The following is a 15399-nucleotide window of genomic DNA, read 5'->3' on the forward strand; positions in this document are numbered from 1 at the left end:
ACGTTTTGTTATGGCATTTTGTACGAATTGCATGGAAAATTTGATTTGTTTGCATGCTGTTGGAGTGCTTTATTGATTATCTCGCTACATATATGAAATAGATATATGTATATATTGCTCAGTGTGTGTAACATGGAAAATAACGTGCACTCTACTTCAGAGTGATTTTGAAGACCATAAGTTTGTTAAAAGCATTGGATGAAGCAAAAAACAGACAAACTGGGAATTCAGTTAAAGTATATGATCATACAGTGCATTAGCCTGACATAATTCCAGTGTGCCGCATTTGTAACAGGTCTTAATGTAACAACCTAATGCTTTGCAAGATTAACCAATTTACAGTGGATTCAAGATGATACATGATACTCTGCTATTTTAATGTATATAACTCAGGATACTCTTTGTGCTTCTAATTAAAGGACAGGGTTGTTGCTTTCAATGGCACCCCATTTCCCAGAGATGCAAGCAACTCTTTTCTTGTTAAGCTCTCTAGATACTGCATAAAACCTTTAAAGGACCACTATAGTGCCAGGAAAACATACTAGTTTTCCTGGCTCTATAGGGTCCTTGGGTCCCCCTCACCCTCTGGGCCCCCCTCCCGCTGGGCTCTAGGGGGAGGAAAGGGTTAAATTCCTACCTTTTTCCAGCGCCGACGCTGGGGACTCTCCTCCCTCTTCTGATGTCATCGACTGAATGCGCATGCGCGGCAAGAGCCCCCCGCGCATGCAGCCAGTCTCATAGGAAAGCATTCTCAATGCTTTCCTATGGACGCTGGCGTCTTCTCACTGTGAAAATCACAGTCCCTGGTGTCAATGAGTTAATCCTAGGTGGACCTGGCACCCAGACCACTTCATTAAGCTGAAGTGGTCTGGGTGCCTATAGTGGTCCTTTAACTGGAAATCTTCTGTATCTGAATGTTGGTTATTTTTCTTTACTGGTTTTGTGAGTGCTGAAACGGGTTAAGATAATCTGTGACTTTTTATCCTGCTGTTTTGACTGAGTACTTTTTTCTTGTAATTACATATAATTTTGCTCAACTTCCAGTATTTCCATTTATACTTTTAGTATTCTTTAATTGTTGATGCTCAGTGTCTGTAATAGTGCAATCATTAGCAGTTTTATAATTTTCTTGGGCTATAAATGTAGGCTATGGATCACACAATTATTTATATAGTTTTCCAGATTCCACTTTTATTTATTTTTTTGTTTCTGGTCTTACATCGCTGTATGTTTGAAGCCATTTTCTATCTAAAGGTTCTTCCTGTCCAACCTCTGATGAAATCACCACACTTGGGTACTGTGTGGGTAGAAATATTTATATATATAATGTTATTTATGGACAGAGCAGTCAAAATATTCTTCAGATTTATTAGAGCAATTCAAATTAATTTAAACCACCACTAAGTTACAGTAATGTATAGCTGAATTGTAAAAATGAGGGCTGTAAAGATGTGAATTGTAAACCCTGTTACACCAGCAACTTGAGGCTTGAAATCAACAATAAAACAATGTTACATAACAATATAGAAGATTATGTTTAAACATAATATTATGATACATAGTTTGGGTAGCATTGACTTGTTGGCAATTATGGTTATACATATAATTTAGCTTTATAGCGTTCAAAAAGTATAGTTCCTTTATTTCTACTTAGTAACGCTTTGTACTGTTAATTTTTCCATAGAACTTGGGTAAGTCTTCATCACCCATTGTTACTCCGGAGCACAATATAATTAAAAGCAGAAAAGAAGGCATGCCAAAGGCATGGGATTCAACAGGAGGTTTAGTAATGGCCTCTGTCTCCAAGCCTCAATTGGAAAAAGATCTTGGTTTGGAATCAGATAAGAGAGACCCCGTACAATCTTCTGCTCAGGATAGTGATTGTGGCTCATTTGGTTTAGGTGAGTAAACACAAATCTTTTTGATATCTACTGGGATCCTATTTGGTGATGCCTTGGTTTGTGTACTTGTGTATTCAAAGAAGGACCTATCCTGGGATTTTTTAATATTATATTTATTAATGTTCTCTCTTTAGAAGTTGTGTATATTGTGAGGTCTGAATAATGGAACGCAGAAATCCACACTGCGATATTTAATTCTGTTCTGCAACTGAGCACCTATATGTTGCCTCCTGTTAATCATTGTTCTAAGTTCTGCCTTTCTCTGTGATTGAACATAGTATGTAAAGGTGAATAACCAGAAACCGTATCTGTTGATTCTCCTCCAGTACATTGAGTACCCTGACTGAAGTGGATTGTGACATTAATTTCTAAATCTTTAAATGGACACAATTAAGTGGTCCCAGTGCAGCGCCTGTGCCATTTTTCTCCAGAGTCAGTCTACAGCTCAGGGAAGTGAGGGATGGGGTAAAGGCTGAAGGGAGATATGGGGATACCGAGACACTACGGGACACTGTGAGACATGGGGACACATGGAGACCTCTGGGGACGCTGAGACACGTGAAGACACTGAAACATGGGGAAACAGACACGCATAGGGACACTGAGACACCTGGGGACACTAGGGACACAATGTCCCCAAGTGTCTGTGTCCCTGGTGTCTAAGTGCCCCATGTTTCTCAGTGTTCCCATGTCTTCTAGTGTCTGTGTGCCCATGTCTCCCAGTGTCCCTAGTGCCTGTGTCCCCATGTCTCTGTGTCCCCTAGTGACATGGGGACACTATGCGACATGGAGACACTGGGCAACATGGGCACACAGAGACATGGGGCACTGAGACACTGTGATACATAGTCTGTGTCCCCTAGTGACATGGGGACACAGACACTGGGGGACATGGGGAGACAGGGAGACACTGGGAGCAACCCATCTATACAGCAGAATCAAACTGTAAGTAGTGTTTTTGGTGATTTTACAGAATTATATCTTATGACACTCCTTGTGATTTACATCATGTTATGTCACGCATACATAAGAAGTTATGTAAATTAGCAAGGCCTGTATTTTTTTCCAAGTAAGATGGCAACCTTAACTACTCTTCACATACTCTTGTCTTGCTTAAGTATGGAAACAAAACTTGTGTGGACTAGCTGAAATTAAATTAGTTAAGGTAATGCTGACTTTGGTCTCTCTAACACTGTGGCATGTTCCCTTTCTTCTACACTCACTACATCCACCTTTTATCTGTCTTAGACTGTATACCAGGAGCTTCTCCCTGCTAGTAAGAAGGTTAGGAGACAAGTGGTCATGTGAGTGCTAGGGGACAGTCCTTAGAAAGCATGGAGCGAGCGCATCATTACACGCATTTATGCCAAACTCAGGATGCTTTTGGCCAGCATGCATGATTGGCAGGCAGCCTGACATGCATTCATGCCAGGCTAGCCTTCCAATTCTATGAGCAGACACACCTCCTTTTTGGGCATGTTCATCCCTTTCTGAAGTTCTGGTTTCATGATCCGCATCAGTGACCCACCCTTTTACACCCCCATTGACTTCCTGCTTCACTGGACACTGCTGTTAGGGAGTATGGATTTACTTGAAAGATGAAAGCATGAATTAGAGAGATATAGGAATATTTTAAGAAAATCTGAGTTTTCTTATAGCTGCAACATCTCCACCAGATACATAACGCTTGAGAGGTATGACTGTTTGTGTTTTTGGTCGATAAGATTCTGTACGTAGTCCCCTCATAATTGTCAGCACCAGGCCCACTGGGCTCTTAATCTGGCCCTCGGTATTAAACCAAAGTGTGGTTAAAAGGGAACCTGAGTGAAACAAACACTTCACACTTATTTAATTTACTTATATTTTAAAAAGTGTTCTGTACGTGGTTATTCCCTCTCAGTACCATGGGGGAATTGTGTGCCATTCTTCCTTACAGAACTGCTCTAGCATAGTGACATTTGTAAAAAAAAACCAAAAAAAAAAAACATGTATTAATGATGCTGCTTTAAAAAAAACTAATTAAAAAAAAAACAAAAAAAAACAACTAATATATATAATTTTTTTAAATTATTATTATTTTTTTTTAAAGCAGCATCATTTTAAGGGGCATAGGTCTGCCATTTCTCTTTCAGCCTTAAATGGACACTATAGGTGCTAACAACTTTAGCTTAATGAAGTAGTTTTGGCGTACTTGTCTTGGGCAGAGGGACACTGTAGTGTTAGGAATGCAGTTTTTTGTTCCTTTAAATTACATTTGTACTGCCTTAAATGCAGTGTTGGTACGAGCAAGGAAGTTTTCGATCACCTCTTGTAAAAGACCCTAACTGTGTATATGTGAAGACCTCTTTACTAACACGTGGTCAGTTTAAACTTCAGTCAAAATACTTTTTTTAATAAAGCCAATGAGGTCTAACATCCAAAGTTTATACATTGTATAGCAACTAAACTAAACAGTTATGTTCATCATTTGGTGGCCTCAAATGTCAGCAGACTTTGTTGAGGCCATTGCCTGCAGGAAGTAACACAGGCTTCCTCAAAGCCTGTGTTACTTCCTGCAGGCAATGGCCACAACAACATTCTTAATGCTATAGCCCCCCTGCTCTTAGTTAGAATCTTCTCAGGTAGGAAGCAGTATTTGGTTTTCTCCAAATACAATAGCCCCAGAACCTCCCAAATGGTACCTGTTTGACTCATTTCTAGAGGTGTTGTTTTTTGCATTCTTGAGGACCGTTTCGGCTCTTTTAGCAAGTTTGATAGGAACATTTATGATGTTATTTGTCAGCAGTTGGCCTGATATTCCTTCATGAATCCCTTGTTTATTTTCTTTCTTTCCTAAAAAGTTTTTATTTACCTGTGGTATGAAGCATACTTTAATAGCTATATATTATATTATTCTGTATGTAATAAATAGTTTTAGCTTTCTAGATATTGTTTTGGACATATTTATTAGCCAATTAAACGGTTTATTTTCTTTACAGAACACATCTGCCTGCTGGACTGCATAGTGGTTGATCTGCAGGATATGGACATTTTTGCAGCAGAGAGATGTCCAAGAGGTTTTTCCGATGGTTTGGAGCAATCAAGAACCGACCTCTCCTTTTCTTCATATTGTATTCGACAGATGGGTGGCAGCCTTCTAACTGAGTGCTGTCGACTGAAATTGCAGCTTGAGAGGAATTTGGACAAGTGAGTATTGGTCACATAACTTTTGTCTTCCATGTTTTTATATCTGATATTGCTAGTGAGTAGGGGAATGTTTGTTTTAGCTCTATTGTGGAATTAAATGAATTTTAATACTTAAGTGATATAAATGCATAGAAGTTATTTCATATGTGTTCCTAACTATACGTTAAGTCTTGTCCCTGATTGGACAACTGCCTGCAGACTTAAAAAAAAAAAAAATACACCACGTAATCTGCCGAAGATAACACCAACAGAGAAAACTGTTTTATAACCAGAATCAATGAAATGTTCACAATGCAAACTTTAGAATTAAATCAAATGTGATTCAAATATTTTAAACAAGTAATTAGCCCAACTTCAGGATTCAACATGTAATAAAGGTTTGCAGAGACAATTATTTTTCTTTTATAGTTACTTGGATACCAGGTTTATAGCTAACATATGTTTAAAATAACCTAAATCTTGATTTTAAGATGTGTATGGGTAGTCTATGGTGCATATAATGTATGTTTTGCAAGTTTTTGGCATATTGTACCTGGTAAACTGGTTTCAGCCATCGGGTATTAAGGGCTTGCCTTGTTTACATTTTAATAGAAAGAGAGATTTTCTTCTTTTTCTGCATAGCTCTTAATGGATTTTTTAGTTTATTGAAGACTCACTTAACTATTTTTATCATTATTTTGCATGATCCATTGTAAGTACAACAGGCTCTTTAGAAGCACTTAGTAATTAACTTGCATCTGTTTTATGGGACAGTGTGTAGTTTATTTCTATTCCTATTTTATTTAATTTTTTTTTTTAGAGAATTTAGCCATGCAGTTCCAGATATGTCCATTCACGGTAGCTTATCCTCTGTTAACTGTTCTCTGGACTTGAGTAAATATAAGTTAATTCGGGGCTTGTTGGAGAATAATCTGGGAGAGCCCGTGGAAGATTTTATGCGGCCTTATGATTTACAGGATCCACGAATTCACGTAAGAAAGACATTTTTGTTATTTGTATTTGGCAATACATTAAGTTGGAACCGGCATTTATTTGTTTTGAGTTGTGCTGTTGATTGTATAACCTATACTATTCAAAGATAAGAGCAAAAATGTAAACATGATGCAGTGTATGGTGCTCTCCTTAAACTTCAATTTTAAAATGTTAAAATAATGCTGACCCATGAGTGGTGTAAAACGGACATCCTCACAGATACAAACTGGTTTACTTTCACAGCCAGCTGGCAGCGTTGCTACCAACCGTTCAGCATGGAACTTCCCTCCCTTTTGATAGACTTTAATTGCTACCAGAGGCATTGTTTTTTTTCTCTATAAATTGGTGCGGGTTTCCTACTATATGTAGCTGTATATTAAAAGAGACTTGTTAACGCTCTAGAAATATATAAATAAATCAAGAGTACCTATGTGGTCCACCGCCAGACCGAGGGGTTCTAGCCCTCCAAAATAATTGAAAATAACAAATGTGTGGTTATAGGAATATTGATAACTGTATGCTTTGTTGGAATTATAGTGAAGTTCTGCCAAAATATGAGTGTTCTATATTCTTATTCTGTGCACTGTTGTTACGCTTCACTTCTATGAAAGAATCCAAAGTTGCAAAAAGTTAAATGAAGAACTTAGTTGCTCTTTAAATGCAGATTAGTTTTTTTAGGCAATAACATTTTCATGAAATATTTCACAAACCTTTTTGAGATCAAGTGTTCTATTTCAATATTTATCTTTCTTTATAATTTATTGAAGACCGTATTGAGTGGAGAAGTTTACACTGGCATATCTTTCCTTATTGATATGGTTAATGTCAGCTTGGAACTTCTTGAAGACAAAGATGGATTGAGCAATTCACTGGCAAGGTAAAGTAATACATTTCAACAAAAATCATCATTGGCAAATACTTTTTTTTTTTTTTTAATATAAGGGTTTTTTCCCTCTGCTGGCTGATCAGATCACAAAATTCGATGATGGTTTTATGATATCATTACTCTTTAAAGTGGTCCCATAAATTGATTGATATTTCACAGGATATGGCTTGACAGACCAAATCCACTGCTACTAAAAATATTACTCCAGTCACCTAATATTTTTCTGCATTTTATGTAAATATTCATGAATTTATGTATCGGTTCTTAGAAGCGAGTACTGCTGCTTTTATGTTTGTAATTTATTGTGTTTCTCTTGTAGGTTTGACTTTAAAAAGTCTAAGTTACTTTTTGAGAGTTTTTCCAACCAAACCAAATCCATAAATTTAGTGTCCCACTCCATTATGGCATTTGACACACGTTTTGCTGGACCAAAAATTCCATTAACTCACAAGATGAATGTCTTCAACTGCATTTTACAACCATCAAAGAGCAACAGCAATCCAGGATCTCTACAAATTGAATTACATTATAGGTAGGATACCTTAAAGGAAACTTGCATTAAACTGCCAAGATAAACCCATGATGCAATATATTGGGTTCGCTTGTATATTTAACAGTGCTCAACAAATCCATGGCAAGAAAAAAAAAAAGGACCTTGTACCCAAAATTTGTCTGCTTGTTTGTCAGCTCTTCGACAAAAACCCACTTGACAATGGTATTAATTTCCATCTTTATGCTGTTCGTGCTGAGGAGGGAGTGTAGATTGTAGGTCTGCACTTTCTGTGCTATTAGTGGGTTGTAGTCTGTCTTTGCGTGATGTGATAACAGAGGCTTCTTGAACTACATCACAGCACTCCCAAGCAGCGTCCCTAAAAACAACACTGGGATGAAGTCATCTTACATCACATGAACTTGAACTCTGTCCCTATAACATGCTCAAGCGTGCAAAGGGAGCAGGGTATGCTGTTGTGTCCCTCATAGTCAGTCTGATTCCCCGCTAGATTCCAGGAGCTAGGGTGTAAATAATACAAGCATACACATATTTGTTGATGTAAAAGTTAAAGGAGCACTATAGTGGCAGGAATACAAACTTGTTTTCCTGGCACTATTAGGGTCATTAGGTCCCCCTCCCGCTGGGCTGAAGGGTTTAAACCCCTTCAGCCACTTACCTTTCTCCAGCGCCGTGCTCCCTCTGTGCTGGGGAACTCTTCACCCCCTCCGACGTCGGCTCCGAATGCGCATGCGCGGCAAGAGCCGCTTGAGCATTCAAACCGCCCATAGGAAAGCATTACTCAATGTGATTTTCAGTGAGAATCGCGGAAGCGCCTCTAGCTGCTGTCAGTGCGACAGCCACTAGAGGATGGATTAACCCTCAGTATCTCAGAGTATCTCAGAAACTGATGATGTCCTGGATTGTAGAGTTTATAGACAATGGTGTATAATGCAAAAAAATAAGATTTAAAAAAAATCAAACATGCAATGAGCAGCACTTCTGTAGAGCGAAGAACATCCTGTCGAAGGGCCACAATAGTGCCAGGAAAAAAAACTTTTCCTGGCACTATAGGGTCATTAGGTGCTCCCCTCCCACTGGGCTGAAGGGGTTAAAACCCTTTCAGCCACTTACCTTTCTCCAGCGCCGGGCTCCCTTGGCGCTGGTGACCTCTCCTCCCCCAGCGCGCGCATTCAAACTGCTCATAGGAAAGCTTTTACACAATGCTTTCCTATGAACGTCCAGCGTCTTCTCACTGTGGTTTTCACAGTGAGAATCGCGGAAGCGCCTCTAGCGGCTGTCAGTGAGACAGCCACTAGAGGCTGGATTGACCCTCAGTTTCTCTGAAACTGCTATGTTTTCAGCTGCAGGGTTAACACTAGAGGGATATGGCACCCAGACCACTTCATTGAGCTGAAGCGGTCTGGGTGCCTATAGTGGTCCTTTAATACAGTGAAACTCTTTTCACACAATTTTTTCTAAGCATATCTCTAATATTGAAGCTTGGACACATTGCATAAAAATATCTTGCATCCACACTAAACTACATCCTCTACATCCTCTACGTCCTCTTCTTAGTGTAAGATATATAACCTCTCACTTTTTCTTGTTTTGCAGATCGACAAAGGACAGCTCCTGCTTTACTGTTGTATTAAACAACCTTAGAGTATTTTTAATATTTGATTGGTTAGTATTGGTGCAAAAGTTTCTTCAGACTCCATGTGATAAAAAGATTCCCGATGCTGGTTCCTTGCTGCACGAACAGGAGCCAGTTGCCGGCAGTGGCACACCAGTTATTCCTAAAACCATTAAATCTGGAGTAGTAACAAAGAGATCATCTGCACCAATCACTCCCGAAAAGCATCTGGAAGTCAAGATCAATGTAACTGGTGAGCAATAATACATTTTATTAGGGATTTTGAATAACTCAGCTCAGAGACCGTAGAACTTGAAAGAATTATAGTTTATGAAACCTATTTAACCCCTTAAGGACACATGACATGTGTGACATGTCATGATTCCCTTTTATTCCAGAAGTTTGGTCCTTAAGGGGTTAATAAAGAGGAAATATGTAAGTTGTTGCGTAGTTGCCATTGATATACATTTCCCATTACCTCGAGTTTCTGAATTTAGGTTCCATTGCCTTTTCTTCTGAATCTCCACTTATGGTGAATGCACTTTACAGAAAATCCAAATTGAGGAATTGATATATACATCTGAAACTCCTCTTCCTACAGGTTGCCTGATGTGACACCAGGTGATCTGAGGCTCTCTTTGGTCCTATTTGGCTAGTACTCATCATGTTTACCAAGTGTCTTTGCAACCCTAGTGAAAATATGCATTTGGCATTCTATTCCTTCAGGATTTATGCGTGTCTTAGAATAGATTGACAGATGGGGCAGTTGCTAACAAGTTAAAGAGCTTTAAATTAAAATCTATACATTTGCTAGCTTAATAATAATGTATACGTGCAATTTAAAGAAAACCTATAGGCACCATAATATCTTCAGTCGATTCCGCATGACTGCTGTTTAGTTTATTTATATCTTGCAGAGATGCTCAGGCTGAGTAATGCCTGTAGCCCGGCATCCAATTACTGTATGGTAGAGGCGGGGTTATGATTTTTACTCTCCCAATACTAATTTATAGTAGGGGATAGAGCAGTGATTAACAATCAGCTGACACTGTCAGCCCACCACTGCCCATTACCTTTAGTATGTCATAAAGGTGACCAGTCATCTTTGTTAAATGGTGAGTAAACTGTTTAACGTTGATGCTGGACCAAACCCCATAACCACTCCAATTAATTGACGTGGTTATGATGCCTATGATGTACTCTTTCTGCTCTTTAATTTATAGCAAACGTGTGTGTGCCATGACAGATACACTTTAGGTTATGCAGTAAATATATACATTTTTTTTTTCTTTTCAGGAACAGAGTTTGTTGTGGTTGAAGATATGTCCTGCTTTGACACCAATGCTATAATTCTCAAAGGAACTACTGTCCTTACTTACAAACCTAGACTTGTGGATCGTCCTTTCTCTGGTAGTTTGTTTGGCATTGAGGTAAGCTAAATAGTATTCATACAAATCAAAGTTGGTGAAAGGGAAATAGCAAATAACATTTTTCATTTCCCTTGATAGACTTGCATGTATTCATATGGCCGTAAAGATGTTCAACTGTTTTGAACTTTTAGTATAGTTTTTTATGATTCCCACAAGGATACGTTTGGTTTTGTGATCCCTTTTGCTAGGGCATTAACAATTATCTAGCTGTGCTTTTGTTTTTCATAATGGAGAGTATGAAAATTGTTGCAAATATAATATGATGAAGGGAGACAGGAACAGAGAGCTCATTGCAGCACTACATAGTTACATAGTTACATAGCTGAAAAGAGACTTGCGTCCATCAAGTTCAGCCTTCCTCACATTAGTTTTTTGCTGTTGATCCAAAAGAAGGCAAAAAAAAAACAGTTTGAAGCACAATTTTGCAACAAGCTATGAAAAAAAATTCCTTCTTGACCCCGGAATGGCAGTCAGATTTATCCTTGGATCAAGCAGTTAATCCTTATACATATACAAGGAACATACCTTTTGAAATGTTCATTTAGGCCTAAATGGAATGCTACACCATTGGTGATAAATGTGTGCGACATTCATTCTGTCAATACATTTTAAAAGGGTTTATGTATTTAAAAAAAAAAAAAATTGGTTTCATACAATTTAATATCTTAAAGAAGGACACTATAGGCACCCAGACCACTTCATCTCATTAATGTGTGAACTACCCCTGTCCTGTGAGAAACTGCAATTTTTACATTCAGGCACCCACTAGAGGCACTTTCTGCTCCCTAACAGAGTATCACTCCCTGGAGTGCCGTTCTGATTCAATGCTTTCCTATATGCACGCGTATGCGATTTGGGTTCCCCCATTGGTGTGACATCGTGGGAGGAGGAGACCTAGCCAACACCAAGGGAGGCTCAGTGCTGGAGCTAAGGGAAGTAAAAACTTGTTTTTTAAAACCCTTTACTTATAGGGGGGAAGGGGCACAGAAATAGGGACACTAGTGTTTGGAACACAGATTTGTATTTGTAACGTTCTAATGTTCCATTAAATATTTCCATATAAGTGATTTAAAATATATAAAATTTGTATTATGATTTTAGCATCGTGGTATCACAAAAGTCATATTTATCTAACATGTTTATAAATAAAATCAAGACGTACTGGAAATACCAATCGCTTAAAGAAACACCTCTGTGAGATGTTTAAAGGTGAGTTTTACTTAAATATCAGCCCTTCGTTGCTCAGGCCTCTGACTTTTTGCTCCACCTTCTAGGCTGAGATCATAAAGATGCCATCTGGAAACATTGGGAGGCTAGTGTGCAGGCATGGCAAAACTCTGCCAACAATCTATCAAATGCTCTCTAGGAGAGTCATTTGATCACATGATCGAAGTTTACTTTTTATTGGAGTGGAAGACCATTACTAGAGTTGTGTTAACTCTGGTATGTAAATATTCCAGTTTCTACAAAATTGCAATGATTTTTAAATTGCAGGGTTAAAACCACAGGACCACTTCACCCAGGCCACTTGGTTGAGATAAAGTAGTCTAGGTGCGCTTTAGTGGTCATTTAGTATCACTTATTGTGATGCATTGTTTAGATGATGGTTATATAATCTTGACCAAAACAATAGCTGGGAAGGAACACAAAATTAACTTGTATCTTTGGCAACCCCCCCTTAATTATTCTACCCTAAATAATTGTTAATTTCAGGTGTTTTCATGCTGCTTGGCGAATGAATTGGAAACCGCACTTTCTATTATTGACCCTGTCCATGTGCAGATTGAGCTGGTGGGAAATTCTTCATACCAAAACAGTTCTGGCCTTATGGATGCATTCAACACTGAGGATTTCCCCCCAATATTGGAGGTAAAACATGGTTCTGAACGCCACATTACTTCATTTTTCATGCAAAATTGCACCTTTTTTACAGCTGCAGATAGTGTAGCTCCCTTACTTGCTAATCTGGGATTGTAGATCATTACAAATCTTTTAGCAAACAAACAAAATCCATAATACATAAGTTTTTACATTGTCTCATGAATTCTGTTTACCATTGCTTACCATTTATAGCCTTCCAATTTGATTTTAGAAACAAACAAGTTCTGTAATTTCCCATGGTCTATACTTTTATTTTTAAGGAACTATTTTGCACACAATCTCCTGCTGCTCTTTCTCTGTTGGAACATAGAGCAACTATAGAGAGCCCTTGCCACTCCTGGAGTTATCTTTTATTGCATATATACTTAATGTACACTAAAGCACTCTGCAGTATTCCTTTTACATGTAGATAAGCGTTTTCCATCTAAAACCTTTTTTTGTTTTCTGTTACTCTTATCCACCTCTTCTATCACATGTTTCAGTGAGATGTTAGGTAGTGGCTGGCTGCTCCAAGCCAATTGCTAATTGCTAGGTGACTTTGACAAGTTATCCTGTATTTTATTGTTATACATTTTTATACACTGTTTATAGTTAAAAATATTTGGTATAATAGATATCGAACTATTAACTCGTGAGAACCCTAAATTAAAACTATTCTTTTTACACATTTTATACAGTAAGGCTTACAAAACTGAGAAGTTATTTATTTTTTTAATTTGTATTTTTATTAGATTCAGCTGCATTCTCTAGACATCAGACTGTCCTACAATGATGTTAAGTTGTTTTTGGCTATCGCAAAATCAATTCCTGAGCAGACAAGTTCCAATACATCTGCTTCTGTGATTCAAGACCCACAGACGGCCTCTGGCAATTTGACTGCTTTGGTAAAAAATGGTGAAAGTGTGCCAGTGGCGGGCAGGGGCACGCATTTAATGGATCCGATCCTAGGTAGTACACATTTTTTTGCATTACACTTAAAATAAATGCCTTGTGAATGCGCACTTTGCATGCAATGCTGGGTAACATGCCATTTGGATGTTTTGGGGCCATATGCCTTACTGATGCAGAATATAGTTATCTTAGCATAACTTCCAGCCTCTGCTTGGAAAAAAGAGCATTAGCAGTGTTGTATTACAGTAAATCCAGACATTAAGCATAAATCAGCCATGCTTATTTGAAGGCTAAGTGTATTAGCTTTCCACCTCTGGTTTCTCCTCTCAGCAGAGCTGTTTGCATTTTGTTAGCCATCCATAAAGTATTTATTGTGGGGGGAAGCTTGGAGCCTTGGTTAGGTTGATCATCATTGGAAAATTAAATAAACATGACGTGAAGATGCCTATATACACAGAGATGAATGTTTTTGATGTTTATCAGCTACCTTCATATACAATATTATTTATTTAGATCTGTGCCTTGTTGTTAAAATGTTATGTGCAAGACGAAATCTGCTTGGCTGTGTTTGCTTGCATTATTTTGATATAATCGTACTAGGATTTCCTATCTACATGTTCCCTTATGGTGTTTTTATATAATCAAATAATGGTGGAAACATTTTATTTATTTCTATATGTTTATTTTGAGATAGTCAAACTGGTCCAAATATACCTTATATTATTATATGTATGCTGGTTTTATTATGAATATAAGCTGTTTAACTTTCTGTCTTTTTCTATGTGTAGAGTAGACCCTGGTAATACTGATGTAATCAAACCATTACATTTTAATTTTCTGGTTTCAGAAGTTCAGCTTACCCGCCTGCAGGAGTTGGGCTTCGGGATGGATGATTGCCGTAAAGCACTTCTAGCATCTCAAGGTAATTTACAATCTTAAAAGTTTAATTGTTTGGGTTTATTTATTTCTTCCTCAGAGCTCTTTTTAAGAATTTGTGTTAGACTCTAGGAGTCTTAACTTGTTCTTTCAGATTTAAAGAGTATGCTTGGAAAATGTATAATAATGTAATTTTAGGTTTCAGAATAGGTCTTTTGTCTGCTGTGTGTCTGCGACTGGTTGACTGAAACACTTGCATACCTCTGAAAAGTACTACCCTGCCACACCACATTAGCTGTTCATTGTTCTCCGTCTCCGGGACACCTGTGGAAAATAGTTGTAGATGACCTTTGACTGCTGTACTTTTGTTATGTGATTTAGCCAATTGTCTGCACATGGGCAGTTGGTTAGCTGGCTGGCTGAGTGCTTGTCATTTTTCATTTGGATAAGTACCATTTGTTAGTATGTTGTTAAGGTACATTGACTTATGTTTTTCTTTTTTGAAGGTCAGCTAAATAAAGCTGCATCTTGGTTGTTTAAGAACGCTGAGCCAGTAAAACCATCCTACAGCAACCAGAAGAAGAATGGAACTGGCACTTTGCGCTGGATTTCGGGAGTGGACCTCAAAGCAGACAATGTTTGCATTTGTTTCATTGATGATTGCATGGACTGTGATGTCCCGTTGGCAGAAATTACTTTTTCACGTGAGTATATTGGACTGGTAAAAATGTTTAAAATATGTTCGGAATTAATCCACGGTTTAAGAGGCGATGGAGATTCCTTAGGTCAGTAACTCCTACTTTTTTGGTTGGTGAATTCTTGCATGTAGACGTTCTATGTTTGTTAATAATTGATGAATTTTACTTAAATGTAGACATATACAAAAAAGTCAAATAAAAATGCCAGTCTGCTCTGTAAAATTACATGGTTTTTATAGAGCTAATAAAGACATTTTTTGTTTGTTTATTGATTTATCTTTTATTTTTTGTAAAGGTTTGAATTTTTTCCAGCATTTGGTATCCAATCCTAATGGTTTTGCAGAATTTACACTTTCTGGAGACTACTACAACAGAGAGCTATCAGGTAACAAGATGACACTAGCTTTTTGTATTGTTACTGTTTTGTGTTCCTCCAGTATGGTTATTCTTGCTGCCTTTACAGTGGACACTGGAAAACATGCGGAGTGTGAGAACATATGCTTTGAGACAATGCTTTATATTTTGATAGAAGGTAGCAGGATAAATGGTACC

General features: G+C 37.9%; 1 protein-coding gene across 2 annotated transcripts in view; it reads left to right on the forward strand.

Annotated features, from left to right (window-relative positions):
- Positions 1–15399, forward strand: part of VPS13D (vacuolar protein sorting 13 homolog D) — a 265784-nt gene that overhangs the window by 68877 nt on the left and 181508 nt on the right. For both annotated transcript variants that reach the window (XM_063436103.1, XM_063436104.1), the window contains exons 26-37: positions 1685–1901; positions 4880–5087; positions 5887–6058; positions 6827–6936; positions 7265–7477; positions 9053–9324; positions 10368–10501; positions 12215–12370; positions 13114–13330; positions 14121–14195; positions 14656–14853; positions 15143–15232. In XM_063436103.1, the coding sequence (XP_063292173.1) occupies positions 1685–1901; positions 4880–5087; positions 5887–6058; positions 6827–6936; positions 7265–7477; positions 9053–9324; positions 10368–10501; positions 12215–12370; positions 13114–13330; positions 14121–14195; positions 14656–14853; positions 15143–15232 (2062 nt within the window). The remainder of the gene's footprint in view (positions 1–1684; positions 1902–4879; positions 5088–5886; positions 6059–6826; positions 6937–7264; positions 7478–9052; positions 9325–10367; positions 10502–12214; positions 12371–13113; positions 13331–14120; positions 14196–14655; positions 14854–15142; positions 15233–15399) is intronic.

The sequence above is a fragment of the Pelobates fuscus genome, chromosome 11, assembly GCF_036172605.1.
Source record: "Pelobates fuscus isolate aPelFus1 chromosome 11, aPelFus1.pri, whole genome shotgun sequence".
Taxonomy (NCBI): domain Eukaryota; kingdom Metazoa; phylum Chordata; class Amphibia; order Anura; family Pelobatidae; genus Pelobates; species Pelobates fuscus.